Source organism: Ovis canadensis, chromosome 5 (assembly GCF_042477335.2).
Source record: "Ovis canadensis isolate MfBH-ARS-UI-01 breed Bighorn chromosome 5, ARS-UI_OviCan_v2, whole genome shotgun sequence".
NCBI lineage: Eukaryota > Metazoa > Chordata > Mammalia > Artiodactyla > Bovidae > Ovis > Ovis canadensis.
In genome coordinates, this window is record NC_091249.1 from 75,089,834 (window position 1) to 75,108,072 (window position 18,239).

The 18,239-nt window shown below is 52.5% G+C and overlaps 1 protein-coding gene across 10 annotated transcripts in view; it reads right to left on the reverse strand.

The window, feature by feature from the left end:
* The window catches only part of TNIP1 (TNFAIP3 interacting protein 1), a 50,598-nt gene that overhangs the window by 15,122 nt on the left and 17,237 nt on the right, over nucleotides 1-18,239 (reverse strand). For 4 of the 10 annotated variants that reach the window (XM_069592277.1, XM_069592281.1, XM_069592275.1 and 1 more), the window contains exons 2-8: nucleotides 13,676-13,847; nucleotides 12,354-12,488; nucleotides 10,861-10,946; nucleotides 9,221-9,298; nucleotides 6,338-6,529; nucleotides 2,870-2,964; nucleotides 1,244-1,364 (exon numbers count right to left, since the gene is read on the reverse strand). In XM_069592277.1, the coding sequence (XP_069448378.1) occupies nucleotides 1,244-1,364; nucleotides 2,870-2,964; nucleotides 6,338-6,529; nucleotides 9,221-9,298; nucleotides 10,861-10,946; nucleotides 12,354-12,488; nucleotides 13,676-13,811 (843 nt within the window). In that variant the 5' untranslated portion in view covers nucleotides 13,812-13,847. The remainder of the gene's footprint in view (nucleotides 1-1,243; nucleotides 1,365-2,869; nucleotides 2,965-6,337; nucleotides 6,530-9,220; nucleotides 9,299-10,860; nucleotides 10,947-12,353; nucleotides 12,489-13,675; nucleotides 13,848-18,239) is intronic. The other 6 variants (XM_069592279.1, XM_069592284.1, XM_069592283.1 and 3 more) reach the window with 2 other exon arrangements.

Here is an 18,239-nt window from a genome sequence, read left to right on the forward strand (position 1 = left end):
CAGGCTTCACCATCATCTGCAATGCAAGCCTCTTATGGGACCTTCCTCCCTGGCAAGGCAGTAAGAGCATCTGGCCTTTCTAGACACCAGTGATGTCAAGGATTTGAAAAAGTGAAGAGGGCTGCCCATACACCACCGTGAATCCAGAGATCAGGAGAATCCATAAGGCACTTCCACAAGAGGGCAGACAAGGCAGGCCCTGATGTGAGGCATAAACAGAAGAGGAGAGGGGCTTCATGAGCTGTGAATCAGAAGGCCATTCGTCAGCATGTCAGCCTGTTACCCCGTGTCTGCCTGACAGCAGCAGGTGGATACAGGAATCTGGACAGTGTGATGTCACACAGCCTCTCCAAACCTCCTGCCATAAACAGCCATGGCAGTCTCATGGAGTACAGGTCCCTGCCCTGCCTCCCTGACATGTAGAGAGGAAGTCCAAACCAAATAATGAACTCGCAAATCCTGGGTAAATTCTACCTTGTCACATAGTAATAAGGAATTAAGTTATTAGGATAATTATTGCTATTACACAAGTGTGGGGATTGTTAAAGACACTGATGGCTGTGCAGCCATTAAACCTCATTAGAGAAGAAAAATATGTCAGTAAAAAGCTGGTTCTCAGCTCTGCAGGAGGACACAGAACAGGCAAGGGGCCAGCCAGCTCCCATGCAGGAACTGGATGTGAGCCGGCACTGGGAGCAGCAGTGGGAGGAGGCGAGAGGGCCCAGGGCATTTGCAGGCCTTGCTGAGTCAGCCCACACCCTCTCCACATGTCAGAGGCTCCCAGAGCACAACCACAGGAGCTTAACACAGTCCCCTCGGGGGCTCTCTCAACCTAACATCCTAATTCCACTAGGAGCATCTGAGACATTAAACTGAGTCTGGGAGCCACCCTATAAGAGAGACTGACAGGGGAGATGCCCAGACAGCACAAATGACTCGACACTGCCTTTATGAGCAATGACTGAAGGAGCTGCAGCTATTCAGCCTGGAGAAGCTATGGGGACCCCACAGAACCACGGTCACAGCCCACAGGCTAAGCGTATGTTCCAGGGAATGGGACGCTCCCTGTGGCTGGCAGCAGAATATGGGCTGAGAAGTGGAAGCTCCAGGGAGGTGGACTGTCAGAAAAAACCAAGGAAATGCTGTCTAACAACCAGAACCTTCCAGCAGTGGGACTGGCTCACTGCCCTGGAGGCTGGGCACTGGCCATCAGGATCTGGGGAAGGAGTTTCTGACCACATACCTGCTGCAGTGCCGCCGCCCCCTTCTTGCCCGTGCCTTCCATCTTTGGTGAGCCTGGCCGCCCAGAGGCACCGTCTTTACTGCTGCTCATCAACAACTTCCTAAGTTCCAGGTTTTCCTCCCTGGGTTGGAGGCAAACAGAAAGGTCATACTGCTGGCCCCGGGTGGAGAAGACGGGGGTCTCAGACATCTTACTCGTCTGAATTGCAGCTGAGTCCTGGGGAGTAAGGGGAGTCCCTGAGATCTGCCCTCAGGTGGAACTACAAATGGTATCCTCACGCCACTCTGCATGACCTCTCTGGAATTCTCTGATCTTCACCAACAATCCATCCCCAACTATGGGATGTCTGTATACGTAAGATCTTCAGGATACATCCACACTGCATTAAATAACCCTGGATTGGGACGTCTTGGTGGTCCAGTGGTTTAAGACTCCAGGCTTCCACTGCGGGGTGCGGGCTTGATCCCTGGTCAGAGAACTTAAGATCCTCCATGCTGCATGGTGCAGCCAAATAAACAAATAACCCTGGATCACACTCTGAGAAAGTTCCACCCTTTCCAATTATCCTCAGACATCCTGCATGGGATAAGTCTCAGTTTGGTGCTCACAGGTCCTGAGCGCCTCTCTAGTGCCGGCAAGTGTCCCATGTTGACTGAGAAAGAGCAGCCTTCAAGGTTCAGAGCCTTCAGTGGGCAATTCGCCAGAATTAATCATCTTTCCATTTTTGCTGTTATTTATTGTTGGAGGCATCTTCTATTTATTCCAAGTAATGCTGTTTTCCAGTTACTCTAGTGTAAGTTTTCTTTATAATAATCTTCAGTAAAAACATGATGCAAATTAAATTCTTAAGTAAATACTAAAGTAGGTGATAAAAGATACAAGACAAATGGTGATGTGGATTCACGTACGACTGAAACATGGATTTCTTCGTATTCTGTTTGCCAGCTGGGTTCCATGTGAAAATAGCCTCAGTTTCCTTCTGCAGGGTGAAGGGTTTGGTCCACGTGATCTCAGAGGGCTGAGCTCTGATGGTCAAGACCAGTGTTTCTCTGGGGTGAATCTGGACCCACTTATACTGTAACTACAGAAAACGTGCTTATGGGCCCACTGGAAAATGCAGACACCTGGGTCTCACCCCAGACCCACTGAGTCAGAATCTCAGCACAGGAGAGAGGGTAGAGAGTGCAAGCTTGCAATGCTTTTCCTGACCCTCGGCGATTCTGATGCACAGCTAAGTTTGGGACCAGGAGCCAGCCCAGAAGAGCATTCCCTGACAGCTCTCAGGAAACAGAGCAGGACAGGATGGTGACCAGCAGAGGGCAGCAAAGTCCAGAGCTCCATCTCCAACAGCCAGCAAGCTGTTGTTAACAGGCAGGTTGCCAAGGAAGGAGTGCACTTTCATCCAGACCTTCTGAAGCTCTGAAGGCACTTTATACACAAACACTCCTCACGGTATTAAATGGACCAGAGAGGAAATGCTTGAGGAGAAGGACCAAGAGACCTGACGCCCAAAGCAGAGCTGGGCACAGGGCTCGGTGCTCTCAACCGAGAAATCAGCGCCACACACCACTGCCCGCCTCTTGCCCCACCGGCTCCTCACGCCTTCTCGGCGGAGCCTGGACTTACCGCAGCCTCTCAGCAGCCTGATCCCGCTGTTCCAGGCCCTTGTCCAGCTTGGACTTCAGGGCCTCGTTCTCTTTCCGAAGCTGCTCACAGAGCGTCTGCAAGGCAGAGAGAGGGAGATGGGGGCAAAGCAAGGGAAGGAGTGCACCCCAAATGCAGAATGATGCTGAGGTCGGGGGAGGCACTATAACCACACCACGTCCCAACATGATATCCCCATAGCATGGCCTCACCCAATTCCTCCTGGGACAGCAGGAGTCAAGCCAAAGTCCCACCCAGGCTCCTCTCGGCATCAGCTCCCTCAGGAGCCAGCCATAAGGAGGCCTGACCAAGAGCCAGCCACAGGGCCTTCTGGTCCTCCAAGGTCATCCCTCCTCCTCTGTTCCCACCGCCTAAAATGCTCTTCCACACCAGCTGTGCCCTGGCCGGCTTCTACTCCTGCTTCCGGTCTTGGCCTAAATGTCAAACCTCCTCCGAGAAGTCCTCCCTGACTGCCACATGCAGGTAAGCCAGGTCACCTCCATTATCCTCGCCCACATCCCCTGCTCTCACCCTCCTGGTACCTGTGACAATTACAGCTACAGAATCATCAGTGTCATTACCTTCTTTGTGTCCACCCACCCCATCCCTACTAGTCCACAAGCTTCTAGAAGGCTGGGATCCCCTTGCCACTCTCTCGTCCCCTGCAGGACCCCCACCTAGCCCAGGGTCCAGCACAGCTCAGCACTTAATCCCGCTGAAGGAACATAAAACCAAATGACTGAACTGCCAAATTAATGAAGGACCGTGAAGACCTGAGTCCTAGGAGGCCTAGAGCTTAGGCGATTTGCAGAATGAATGAGGCATCGGAGCGGGGGTGGTTGTCAGGTTGTCAGCTGGCAAGTGGGAAGACAGGGTATTGGGTCAAGACCTCACCAATTTCCAGTGTGGCTCAGGATTCCCTCACTTTTGAGGCACATTTCCTTCCCTTACAAAGTGGAAACACTGCACCTCTCCTGCCTCCCTTACAGAGCTGCTATGAGGACCTACAAAACTGCGAGAACACAAGGGCCTCATCAGCTGCCAGGCCCTCTATAACCTTTGAGGATGCGTGTTTGAAGTGCCGTGAGGTGGGGGACGTGGAAGACGGGGAGCCAGCTTCAGGGCCTCACAGATGGAAGGAAGGGAATGGCTAACTAGTAACGGTGATGCACTAGGTCAGGACTAAACGACTCAATCTTTCAACAGATATCTAGTGAGCACCTCACCTGTAGCCCATACACGGTGGGGTGCTCTGCCACTCACCGCCTCAGTGGAGCCTCACAGCTTTCCCAAAGCTACACAATTCAGCTCAGTTTTAAATGCTGGCCAGGAAATTCCCTGGTGGCCCAGTGGTTAGGACTCGGCGCGTCCACTGCCATGGCCCAAGGCTCAACCCCTGGTTGGGGAATTAAAATCCTGCAAGCTGAGAGGTATAGCCAAATGTAGGCGCTCGTTCTCTCTCTTTAGTCCCTAAGTCATGTCCGCCTCTTGCGACCCCATGGACTGAAGCCTGACAGGCTCTTCTGTGCATGGGATTCTCCAGGCGAGAACACTAGAGTGGGTTGCCATTTGTTTCTCCAAAACGTAGGCTAGTACAGATTAAAAAAAAAAGTGCATAAGGTTGCATAGCTCTTAAGAATCACCACTGGGACTAAACGCCATCTGGCAGACCCTAAATGGTGCCCTTCCCCTGTGATGAAAGAGCAGAGAAGGGAGGTGGCACTCTGTGAGTCGGGCTGGAGGCAGAAACAGTAAGTGATATTCACTGGACCTCTCACCCACTCCCTCCTGTTTCCCAGGCTTGTCATGATCTTATGACCAGTTATGGCCAATGAAAGCTGAGTGGAAGTGACAAGTGGCACCTCTGGGCTGGCTCAGGCACAATTCTCTGGCCTCTTTTTCCCTGTGGCTGCCTCATACTCCAAAGGGCACAAGACAGTGGGGGCCTTGTTTCTGCCACAAAGCAGAAACAAGCCCCTGCCACACAGAACAGGAGGGAAAATGTTTACAGTATGCAGGGAGATTTCAGAGCTGCTTGTTTCCACAGCAAAATCCAGCCCCCTGTGACAGCCTGGAACTCGAGGGCGATCAGATGTGAAGGAGCAGAAAGCCATTATGCTTGACTGCAATGTCCAGCAGAGGCCTCATGCCATGCCTGGCCTTGGAAATGCTAAAGGAACCAAGAAACAAATCAGTGAAAGAATGAGGAGGGACCGGATTAATCTACCTCCACCCACAGGCTGGGAAAATACACAGGATGCCACGGCCCTGGGTGGGGCCTCCAGGGAACAGAACGTCCTGCTTTGGGCACTAAGAGAAGGTCAGGACGAGGCTTCACGTGCTATCCTTCTGGGCAAGAGGCAAATACCCTGGGCCAAAAGCAGATCGAGAGAGGTCATCACAAAGGTCACTATCTTCCAGCAAAGTGGCTAAGAGAGCTCATGTGTGAGTCCATTTGCTCACTCATTCATTCATTTACCAAATGCGCATTCCGCACTTATGAAGTGCCAGACGCTGGCAGTGGTGGACATATCAGACAAGCACTTGCGCCTTTTTCGAGGCCTACATTCTAGCAGGGAGCGTAAGGAAAAAAACAAATACAAAGAAACCACTTAATAAAATTATTACAAACTATGGTAAGAGCTAAGAAGGAAACAAATAGGAACCTGATAGGAAAATAAGGGATGGGACTTCCTGGAGGCCTAGTGAGTAAGACTCTGTGCTTCCAACGCAGGGGCATGGGTTCGATAACTGGTCGGGGAACTAAGATCCTGCATGCCGCACAGCATGGCCAAAAATAATCTGAAAAAGAATATATGTGTGTGTCTGTGTGTGTGACAATCATTCTGCTGTATGCCTGGCCTAGGAAGGAAACCTAACTTCATTCTCACAGCACAGGGAGGGTTATGAAGGGGAAGCCTCCTCCACTGGGGAGGCAGGCTGGGACGGTAGTTAAGAGCATGGACTTTGGAATAAGACACAGAGGTCCAAATTCTAGCTGCACCATCTACTAACTGGGGGACCTTAGGCCAAAAAAAAAAAAAAAAATCACCTCTCAAGGGCTGCAGCGCCCCCTGTGAAGTGGGGATAATGATGCTCCTGCTTCAGGGGGCAGGGGAGTAACATACAAGGGGCCTGTCCCCTCCCTGTCCACACCTGTATGTGAAGAACAAAGGCAAGGATGCTGCCACCCTGCCGCATCCCCTGCCTCCACAGTCACCCCAACCATGAAATTTGCATCACCCGCCCCACCATTTCCCAATTTCCTTCCTCGTCCCCTCACACAAGTTCCTTACCCCGCTCACCACCTTGAACAAGAAGCCCGAGACCGGTCCCCAACCACGCCTTCGGAAGTCCCTGTGGTCCCCTAGATGCCCCAGAAGAGCTGGAGGAAGCGGAAGGGGAACCACACGGCCAATCCCGGGCCACCCGCCCCGGGCCCGGCCTCACCTGTAGGATGGAGGTACGCTGCTCGTTCTTGTGCACCTTGGAGGCCAGCCGGTTGAACTCGAGGGCCATGCGGCCCAGGTGCGTGAAGAGCTGGCTGTGGTCGGGCTCCTCGGCGCACACGCTCAGGGTGGTCTCCAGGCGCTGCAGGTGCAGCATCAGGGTGCTGTCCTCCTGGGGCAGGGGGCCCAGCTCCTGGGGGCGGAGGGTGGGGGCGGGCCGCTCTTCACCACGGTCTGAGCAGGCCTCTCCAGCCTTTCTCCCTCTGCTTCCCCATTCCTCATGACTCAGTTTCCCCCTCTGATCCCAGCTCAGCCTGGGGAAATTCTCCAGTTACCCAGGTTCCCTGTCTGGGGCTGACTCACAGGGCAGGCCCCAGGACTCCCGGGCCACTGGCTGTCTCACCAGTAATGGAGCCGCCTTCCTCCCACACTCCGGGCCTCACCGAGGGCCTCTGGGTCAGTCACGTGTTTATGTGGGCCTCAGAATCCTCATCTCCTGCACGCACACACCCCCTTTCTTCCCTTCCGCCCCAGAAGGTTCCCTGCAGGTGAACTGACTGACGAATGAAAGCGGCAAGCCCAGGGAACAAAATCACTCTGTCCACAGCACTGCTGCTGCCACTCAGCAAGGCTCGGCCAGCAGACATCGCAGCTGTCCGTCATGTCTGTACCAGGGTCTTCTGGGGAATGGTCCAAGCATTCACCAACTTCTCAAAGGACCCGAGACTCAAAACACACTAAGAAGCATAGTTCTAGAACTTCCCTGGTGGTCCAGTGGTTAAGAGTCTGTCTGCCAATTCAGAGGACTCAGGTTTGGTCCCTGGTCTGGGAAGATCCCATATGCTGCAGGGCAACTAAATCCATGTTCCACGGCTACTGAGCCCGCGCTCTGGAACCCATGAGCCGCATCTATTGAAGACTGCGTGCTGGGAGCCATGCACTGCAACGAGAAGCTACAGCAGTAAGAAGTCTGTGCACCACAACCAGCGCCTAGTTCCTGCTAACCACAACTAGAGAAAGCCTGTGCGCAGCCATGAAGACCCAGCACAGCCAAAAACAATTAATTAATTTAAAAAAGAAAGAATCATAGCTCTATATAGTTCAAAGATACCCAGTCTAGTAGAGAACTAAGACAGAAAGCAAACCATGGGCAAGACAGTCCAGTCTCAGAACCTGTCACTCTCTCTCTCGCCTCTGTCTAGAATACAGACAGTGCCTTAGCTATGCCAACACCATGTCCAAGGATCCGCAAGGGTACCTGACAGCTGACTGCCTTAAGCCCCCAGCTCCCCAGCCAGGCACCTGAGTGCCCACCTTCCCCTGCCGGAGCCCCTAGGTCCCACATCTCCTCAGCCTTCATTCCCCTGGTGTCCCCTCTGTTCATCCTTCCTGGTCCTGCCCGCCTGTGAGCGGCTCTAGCAAGCCCTCCATCACACTGATGCAAATCACAGGACGTCAGAGCTACATGAAGCCTCAAGGTTCGGGTCTAGAAACCAAAGTGCGGGGAGAAGAAGGCTGCCCAAAGTTGCCCCATGAGTCAGTGGCAGAGCCAGGGCCAGACCTCGGGCTTCCCGATGCTCCACCTGCGGCGACTTCCCTCGTCTGAACTCTGCAGCAGTGGAAATGCCCTGAGGGCCACAGCACGGTGTCCAGGGTCATAGAGTGAAATGCTTTCAGAGCAGGCAGTAGGGGGCGGGGTGGGGTGCGGGGGAATCGTGCCTCCTTGGCCAGCTTCTTAGAACCCTCAGGGACACAACAGGACCAGGGGCTGACATTCCCAGGGGATGAAACATAGAACCTTCCCGATACCCAGAGCTGCCCTGTGTCCCCAAAGCTTCGCTAGTGTAAGCTGTGTGGCAGCCTGATGGAGACCTCACCCCGGGGACTGACACACACGAGAGATGATCAGTGAACCAAAGAGCAACCTTTTTGTATCTTGCCTTGCTGATTCAACATTTTCAATTTTTATACGTTAATGTATTTTTCGGCATTTAACTTGAAATTTTAACATTTTAATCAACTGCTCATAGCTTAAAAAGTCACATTGTCCTCCAAGGTTTGTAATGGGAACCAGCAGTTTCTGCCTCACTTCCCTCCACTCCCCAGTTCCCACTTCCCAAAGCCTTTCACTTTAAAGGGCAACATTCGTGCCCCAAATAAGGCAGTGGAAAACAGGACATCAGTGAAGGGTTAGATGACCTGCTGCCTGTATAACAATAAAAAAAAATCTCCAAGGGAGGAGGGAGGGAGAAGGAGGAGAGGGTAAGAAGTGGAAGATTTCTGAAGAATGTACCATGCCTTCCTCAATGGTTCTCCAGTAAGTCTGCCATTTTAAGAGAGAGCAGGGCGACCTAGCTGCAATAAAGGCAGCAACGGAGGGTAAAGTGGGGACCAGGTAGACACCTCAGAGCTGGTGGACTGTGTATGCTTGTGTGTGTGTGAGCACAAGGTTTAACCTCCTACCTACATGCCCCAAAGGGGAGCCCGGGGGGTACCCAAGAGCCTGCACAAAATGCCAATCCCCTGCCTCAAGCTGCTCTGGGTTCCTCTGACCCTTTCTACTCTACTCGGGTTACAAGCCCACAGGCCCAAAGGCTGAGTCATAGTGTGCAGAGGTGCTGAGCGCTTGGCGGAGGCAGCGGGGCTGGCAACGTGCCTGGACTTTCACAATGGCTGGTACTCGTGTGGCCCACGGGGAAGTCACCAGTCACGGATTTGCATATGTGAGCGAGAAACACCCCCCAGCGCTGGCCCCTCGAGCCTATCCCAAGTGACTCCGAGGTGCCCAGGGGATGTGAGCGCGTCCTGTGCCTCTCACCAGGGGCCAGGTGACTGAAACAGAGAGGAGATGCGGGATGTGCCCAGGGACCGGCCGTCCACTCACCATCGTATTTCTGGTGCGGCCGCTGCTCTCCGGTGAAGGTCCCTCGGCAGGGACCACCTCAAATTCAGAGGAGGTGTTCTGTGCAGAAAAAGGGAGTCAGGGGATGCCTGGGAGAAAACCCCTCACCCCTCCTCTATGGACCCAAAGCTGAGAGTATGGAGGAGGCAGAGAATGGAGGGACAAAAATCCCTTCTTATGTCCAAGTCCTCTGGGAAGCCCCTCCATGTGGGAGGAGCCAGCCCAGGCTGAGCTCACAAACCACGAAGCAGGAATAAATCCCAACAAGTCTGCTGGGCAGCCCACTGTGTGACTCGAGGTCACATCCTCCGTGGCCAGTTTCCTCATCTGTGAAACAGGGATACTGGGCTAGCTGACCTTCAAGGTACTTAGCATTTTACGATCTTATTTTTTTTAATGGCCTTGCACTTATAAAGTGTTTTCATGAGGACTTCCCTGGGGGTCCAGTGGTCAGGACTCTGTGCAGGGGGCACAGGTTCTTGGGAACTAACATCCCACATGCTGTGCAGCACAGCCAAAAAAAGAATAAAAATAAAATGTTTTCATGAACTCCATTTTTTCTCCAAGCAACCTGTGTGAGTGGTCAGAAGGTTATATGCCCATTGGACAGAGGAGGAAACTAATTAGTGAGGGCCTCTCACTAATAAATGTAAAAGTAGGACTGCATTTCAAGGACCACAAATCCAACATCCCTATGATGGCACCTGAGCCATGTCCCAGACCCGGGAGTCTCCAACTGGTCATCTGGGAAACACAGGCAGCAGTCAGTGTGGCCGCAGCCACAGCGGTCCTGTACCTGCCTTGCCAACCCAGTCCCAGAGATCCCAGGCGAGTGGACTGATCTGGGGTAAGTCTCAGTGAGAAATTGGCAAACTTAGGGAGACTTTTTCAGGACACACACAAATCTAGGGTGAACCAGAACTCCAGACTTTGCCATGTCTCCCAGTCACTCCAAGGAGCAGATACTGGTTGTGCAACCAATCGATGGGCCGCTGGACCAACAACTGGCTCTGGGATTGCTGCTGAACCTGGTTGAACAAAGGTTAATTCAGCCTTCCGTTGTCCCAGGAAAGGGCAGGGATCGAGGGATCTCTGTGCTCAGCTTCTGCTGAGCCCCCTGGCCTCCAACTTTCTAGGCCTTGGCACTGCCCCAGAAAGTTTCCCTTTCCCCTCTACTCTTTCTCAGCTGTCCTATATGACCTCAGAAAACATTCTTCTTGAATCTCATCTGTGGGATGGAGACTCTAAATGATATGACCACCCTGAGTCCCTTCCAGTCCTAGGATACCAAGTCGACCTTCTCAAGGCAAATCTGCAGAAGACAGTTTGGGAGCCCCTGTTGAGAAGGTGAGCTGCCTGTCACATCTGCCTACTTTCCAAGCACTGTGCAGTCGATACATGCTTAACATTACACAACCTGGCAGACGGGAAGAACTCCTTGTGCATATCAGGGTTTTCCTGGTCAGACTGAACTCTGACCTTCATTTGCAAATGAGGAAACCAAGGCCCCAGAGAAATCAACTCGCCAATATTACCCAGCAAGTCAGAAGTTTCCTGACCCCAAACATCCCTCTTCCTATTCTGCCAGGCAACTTTCTGTCATGACTCCAAATACAACTTACACTGGATGGAGGTTTGGGGACTGGCTCTGGCTTGTCGCTTGGGTGTGCCGGGTCAGCAGGGGTTTCTGGGACAGCTGTGTCTTTTCCTGGAGCATTAAGAAAATGTGTGTGAGAAGCAGAAAGAGGAAAAGCCCAGATGCCACCCCCTTAAGAATGGCCTTGGCACGGAGAGTTCTTAGAGTTCCTTCCACGAGTCTGGGGAAATGGGAGGTGGTCCCAGGATGACGGCCCTGGAACAACAGGGCAGAACCTGGGCAGAGACCATCTTCCCTGCTCTTACTGGGAAAATCCCAAGGTGATCATTGTTCCTTGCTACTTTGGACCTACCTCAATAATGACACGGATGACAATTTATAATTAACAAAGTGTTTTTATATTTACTGTCCTGGCCAATTCTTAAGACAGCTTTGTATCCCCATTTTAAAGGTAAGGAAACAGACACAGAAAGGTTCATTGATCCTGCTGGCAACTGCAGAACTGAGCTCTCCCTCCCTGAATTCCTGGGGCTCTTGCCCCAGGGAGCCCCTTGAGGATAGCTGCATGGTTCCTTCCTGAGGTGAGCCTGGCATCCATCCAGGACTCAGAAAATACTACTGAATATAGTAGAATTATAGGGAAACTTGTTTTGTATTTTCCTAGTCTCCTGTGAATGTGTTATCATACTTTCATAATTTTTTTAAAAAAGAAAATACTACTGAATGGACAAGTGGAAGCTGGCAATGCCCGCTGCCTGCAGCACAGCAGACTCTGAGATCATCATCTCCTCCATGTGTCCATTCAGTAAACGTCACCAGCAGCCGAATGGAAGGTTGGCATACTGGCCTGGGCTGAGGCCGCAGGTTGGGCTGCAGCAGGAACCATCTGAGTCATTTTCTTCCCTAGTTTCAGACCTTGCCCTGGATGTAGAGACATGCCAGAGGAATGCACATGATCACACACAGGATTTTAACCCTAAGTCACAGTCGGCACTTTCCCTTAATAGGTGGTCTGTGGACCTGACATCTGAAAGGCGCTGCTGCAGGCCGAGAGGCAAATCCAGCTCTGCCTCAGCCTCCCCACCTGTAAAATGGAAGCGGGGCAAGGTAGACCAGAAAGCTTCTGACTCAGATGCCAACTCTAGTGACCTGAACGTGTTGCCTGGAGCATGATGCCTGGCATATAGTAACTGCTCATCAAATATGCACTGAGTAAGTTATATTGATAAAGATCCTGAGCCCACATCCTGGAAGGAGCAGATTGTTGCAATCCATTTCTAATGTCTGCCAGGGTCTCAGGACTGCTGAGTCACCAGCCATTTTTGGACAAGATTATTTTGAGGTCCTTTCCAAATCTGACCTTCTGGGGGATGCTGTAGCCAGAAAATGATTGGGAGGACAGCCTGCAGCCTAAAGATAAAGGAAGGAGAGGTGGATTTCTGACTCAGAAGGGAGTCCTCGATTAAGGGCCTAGAGAGTGAGGGTATGGGCAGAGGACAGCCCGGGCTCCCCTTGTACCTGTGAGCTCAGCCAGGTCATCGAAGGAGGCCAAAGAGGGAGACGGTGGTGGCAGTGGCTCACTGTCCTTGACCAGCTCCTCTGCCTTCTGCCGCAGCCTGGACGCTTCCATCTGGGACTCTTCCAAAAGTTCCCCTGGGGAGACAACGGGCGAAGGAGGAGCAGAATTACTCAGTTAAGCATGCCAGCTCTCCCACCCTGATCCCCTATGCCTGCTTCTGCCTGGGTTTGGTGCTCCAGGTCCTGGGCTTCACTCCCTGCATCACCTCGTGGGCTCAGTGGGACAGATATCATTCCAGCTCACGGCCAGAAACAGCCTGGTAAGGAAGAGGCCCTGCAACCAGGGGGAAAGGAGCAGAGGGGAATCTGGAACAAACTTCTGACCTCCAACACCTTCTTCCTGCCCCATTCCTGCCACACCTGACTGAGGACTCCACAAAGCCAGGGGCTCTTTCAGGCCCACCATCATGGTCCCAAGGGGGGCTACCCACAGCCTACAGACTGCAGTCAGGGGCTCCCTGAAGAGAGGAGACCTTCCATAACATCAACCACCCGCCACCCCTCTGGGCCTTGTTTGCCTTCTTATGTAAGTGGAGACAGGGAAATACCACCCCTCCTTCGCCAATCTGCCATTCCTAGGAGAGATCTGCCAAGCAGGGAGAAAGCATTTGGGAACTGGGAGCTATACTGAACTCCCAAAGCCCAAGGCCAGAGAAGAGGGCAGTGAGGTGAAGGAAGAGCTTTAGGAATCTGGAGGAAAGGGTCCCCTCTGCATGGGGAACACCTCGCATGGAGGAACAGTCAGCATCTGAGCTGGGTGCTGACAGATGGGGACCAGTCAGCCATGTGGAGAGAAGCGGGCTGGTCCTGGGCAGTGGTGACAGCTTGGGTGAGAGCCAGGAATCAAGGGGTCTCCTCCTGCCCTGCTTCAAGCCAAGCCAGACTCCCTGCTCTAACACTTAGGGACTGGACCGTGGTTGCCCTGGTGATGCCAGTTCTCCCCATTTTTGGTGCTTCTGGTAGATGGCCTATACATGGCTATTCCCCATGTCTGCCAACTGAGCCTGCCGGCTCCCTCTCTGCCACCCCACTCCTCCTTCTCAGTCCCTCACAGTGTTCTGAGTCTGGTCATCAGGGTGCTGGGGTGCTGGGGACGCAGGGAAGACTGCCACCTTGCTAGAGGAGTGCACAGAGACACAGCTGTAAGGCAGGAGCCCATGCTGGGACGGGAGGGAGAGAGAGGGCCTGGGCAGAAGCATGCGCCAGTCAGCACTGCAGGCTGAGGGAGGAGCTCTGCAGGGAGAGGGCAGGGTCTGCTTTACCTAACATCTTTATCCCTTGCATTTTTTCCTTCAGTCGGGAATTCTCCTCCACTAGGCGCTCAAAAGCTGAGGACGCCTCTCCCAGAGGCACGCCGCCCCCAGGGTCGTAGATCCGGTATGGTCCTCTCCCTTCCATGAGGGTGGCTCAGCCCCTGCCGTGGTACCCGCCTGGCTGGAAGGACAACAGCAGTAGGTCAGGGGGCTGGCCGAGCCACTGAAGCGTCCTAGACAATCAAAGCCCTGGAAGGCAGTCCCCAGAGCCCAGAAGAGAACACAGCGCCACAGGCTGGTCTGCCCGGGGTACCGCAGGGCAGGACAGTCACTTCCTTTGATCTGGACCCTCTGCCTCTATTCGTGTGACCTAAGAACACCATCAGTTTCTTTTAGCAGCCTCGCTGCACCACCAGTTCATTTGGAACAGCAGTCAACTATGAGGTGCAATGTGGAGTATAAGAAAAAGCATTGGCCTGGGAGTCAAAACACATGAGCTTCATGTCCTACTGATGGGGTCCGGAAGAAGCGGGACCCTGAATCATTGCATCCCCAGTGCCCAGCAGGGTATTAGCTCTGATGGGAATGTCCAGCAAACACTTATCGAATGAATAAACAGTCTAACTATTAACTCACTGTGGGATCGTGGGCAGTCCCTTCCCCTCCCTGCGGAGGGGAAATGAAAGTCTTACACTAAATCAGTGATTTTTAAAGTGAAATGTTGTGCCCAAAGGGATAAGCAAGTCATCCAATCCGAAGTTCCATTTATATGTACACTAGCTTTTCTAAAAGAAAGAAGAAAAAGAAAGCCCCCTGACTAATATTTAATATACGAATTGACACTGTTACCCTCCTCCTTCCAGTTCTAATGAACAGATGTACTTTCCATCAAAGCACCATCTGCTTGTGCAGCAAGTACTCTGCATTACTCTGTTCAGTTTCACTGGCTTTATTTCATCTGAAACCCCCCCGCAAAGTGATTTCAGAATTCCAACTTTTGTGACTTAGTAGAGAAGCTTCTTTCTTGCATTCATTCATTCAACAATTATTGATTGAGCATCTGTTCTGTGCTGGATGCTAGTCTAGGTGCTAGGTAACTATCAGCAAACAAAACAGACCAAAAGAAAAATCCTTTTGGAGCTTACATGGTAGTGGTGGAAGAAGATGGACAATGAGAGAGATGAGCACAGTATTAGGGGTAATGGAAATATCTACGGACAGAAATTAAGCAGGAAGTATGAGGTAGGGCCTTAATTTTATTTTATTTTATTTAATTTATTTATTTATTTATTTTTTGCCAGGGCCTTAATTTTAAATGACGGTGTCAGGAAAGGGCTCACGGGGAAGGAGGGCTCACCTTCAGGGCCCACCTGAAGAGGAGGTAAGGGAACTAGCTATGCAGATATCTGGGGGAATATCATTTCAGGCAGAGAGAACAGTAAGGGCAAAGGCCCTGAGGCTGAAAAACTGATTCAGCCTCCAGCCCTACAAAATGCTTACCAACCACAGAAGAGCTCCAAAGGTTTCCACTACCAGGGGCTCCAGAAAGACTTGGAGCCCTGATACCTCCCTCCCAAGATCACCACCGCCAGGGCCAAAATGATTCCAGTCACAAGTCCTCAAAGATCCTTTGAGCACCCACAAGTGTTTTGCTAAAAGAGTACAAAAAAAAAAAAGACTAATAATAATAGCTCATTCATTAACCTACTTGCCAAGCACTGCATTAAATCGTTTGGCTGCATTATCTCAGTTAAGCTGTACAACAGCCCGAAAAAACATAGTATTATCCTCACTTTATAATGGAGGCTCAGTGAGGTTAGGAAACTCAGCCAGGATTACACAGCCAGCAAGCGAGGCAAGATGCAGATCCAGGTCCACCTGGGAAAGCTGAGTCGATCGCCTGCTATCCTCACACAGCTCCAACAAGACTCAGGCCAGAGGGGCAACAGGCAAGTTCAAGCCTGTTTGCAAGATAACATGGAGCTATCTATCCAGTCACTCTGGGCTGTTTCCCTTGCCCTATAGCACAAGAGATAACGAGGATTTTGGCCACAGGGTCCCCATTACCCTGGGATGCCATAAGCCAGAAAGAAAAAGTTCTGGTGAGTGAGACCCCCGTCCCCCAAAGACTGCCAAGAGAAACACACACTTGCAAGCCACCCACACCCTCACTGAGCCCCAGGGGCACAGGACAGCTGCCCACACACCCAACACAGAAGTCACCAGCTTATGGGGGACTTATTTTTAACTCAAAAGATCAACATTACACAGCAGAGCAAAGAAAGCTCTGAAGTGTTCACTGAGTTAGAAGGCAGTGTGGGTGAGGCACCGGGCAGTGGCTGGTATGGAGTAAGGAGCTCCAAACATTGGTAGATATTGGGAGGTTCCTACCTCTGCACTCCCCTTTCTCCTGTGTGCCTCTCCAGCAGGCCCTTACACCCAGAATGGGATATGTATGACTGGGGTAAATCTTTATGTATCTGACTGAAAATCTCCTGGAGGCGAGCATGCTCTGTGGTGCCAGTGCAGGCCTGGCACTTGGAAAGCGAGAGGTGACTGACAGCTGCATGGAGTCCACAGACGGAAAGACTGAGACCTGAAAGGAACCCTAAGCACCTCTGGTGATAAGTGACAGCAGGCGTCTGGGTTCCTGCTCACCACTCCATACTCACCCTACATGGAACTCACAGTTGACAACATGTGATAATTTGGGAATATCTTTACTCCACATCTGGCTTGCCCAAATAGATTAGAAGCTCCAGGAGAGCAGGTGCCGAGTCCATCTGGTCTACCAAGGTGTCATCAGAGTGGTCCAAAACAGAGCCCCAGGAAATCTTTAATTAGAGCAGAGAGACGGAAAGGACCAGAGGAGCCCTTGATCCTACGCCTGCTTCCTGAGAAGCCATGTGCAAACATCCTGAAAGCCTAACTGTGATCCACTGACCAGAGACACCGGGACAGCCATACACTTCTAGAATTGAGCCTGGTGCAACTAAGCTTCCTTGGAGATGCCCAGAGGTCACACCAAGCAACAGAGCAGGATGCAGGACCCAGGAATTGAAACCCCACCTTCCCATTCTCCAAACCATGCATGCTCTCCCTCAGCACTGGGGAGCCTCCAGGGAAGGGGGCTCAGGGGAAGCAGCTGAGGGGCAGGCAGGCTATTCTCTCGACTCCAGCCTGGGTGGGCAGAGCTGGGGGCAGGGGGAGAGTACAGGCTGCGGGCAGAGGGAGCCCAGACCAAATAGCTTACTGTGAGAAAGTCCTCTCTGGAGACCAGAAGAGCTACCCAAAGGATGGCTTGGACTTCTGGAGGCAAGAAACACAAAGAGGGGAACAGGGAATTTCCAGATCCCGCTGACCTCATGCCCAGATGGTCAGCGGCAGTTTCAGGATGACTTCTGGGCAGATGGGAACTCTGCTCCTGGTCTGTGTGGTTCTGAGATCTTTCCTAGAGAGGGGACTCATTCCCAGGATGACAGAGCTGGACAGGAATTTCCAAGGACAACGAGGCCAAGTCCATTACCAGGCGCCCCAAGGCTCCTGGAATGAGGGCCTGCGTCATCATCCTGTCTTCCACGCTGATGGTACATTTCCCTCCATCACAGACAGAGGGATGGGTGTGGACAGGGGAAAGGAGGCGCTGACCCCACCCCCACGCCTCGCTTGGGGCAGTACTGGAGCTCAGCGCCTAGGCATCTCAGGACAGGAGCTCATTTGACCCTCACTCAGGGTGTGAGGGCAGCAGGCAGGCCCCGGAGCATGAAGACCAAGGTCACACACAATGTCAGGGTGGAGCTAGAAGGGCCCCTGCTCTCCCTCCAGTCTGCCACTGCCCCATCTCCATTTCTGCTCCTGCACTCACTCACTGCACTGCAGACCCCCCTCTCTGGGTTCTTGCCAAGTCCAGCATGGACTCTGTGTCCACCTGGGCCTGGGTCTAGCAGCTACAGATCAGGTGACCCACCAGCAGGAGACACCAACCCACTATACAGGCACCTCAGACCTTCTTCCAAAACAAGATCCTGGTTTAAGGTTGAGGGGGGTCCCCACAGCCCACCCTGAAAAACCTGGGGGCACTCACTGGAACCAGAAAGGCCTGGTTTGGGCCCAGACAGATGGCAAGTCAGGCAGTGACCACAGAGTGTAAAGATGGAGATGATGCTGTTGAAACTGAAGGAGCCAGAAGAGGAGAAGGAGAAGACAGCAGCTGGGGGGATGGAGGTGGGGTGAGGAGAGAGGGGTGGGTAGGGGTCGGAGGGTAGGGATGGGAGGATGGGAAGGAGTCGGGGTGAGGGGTGCGGTGAGGAGAGGTGGGGGGGCGTGGGCCCAGATCGCAACCTCCACCCAAGACGAAGGTTGAAAAAGGCTAGATTCAAATGGAGCCTCTGCACTGAGACACTTTGCCCATTAGAGGCTGTCTTTCAATTAGCTGTGTGCTGCTGCTGGGAGTAGGGGCTCCCAGGGTTCCCAAATGATATGAGTTTGCTTCGTTAGTAACATTTGCAAAATCGCTACGATTCCTCAAGCATCTTTTTCCACTGGATTGTCACAAGAGCCGCGGGAAGGAGGC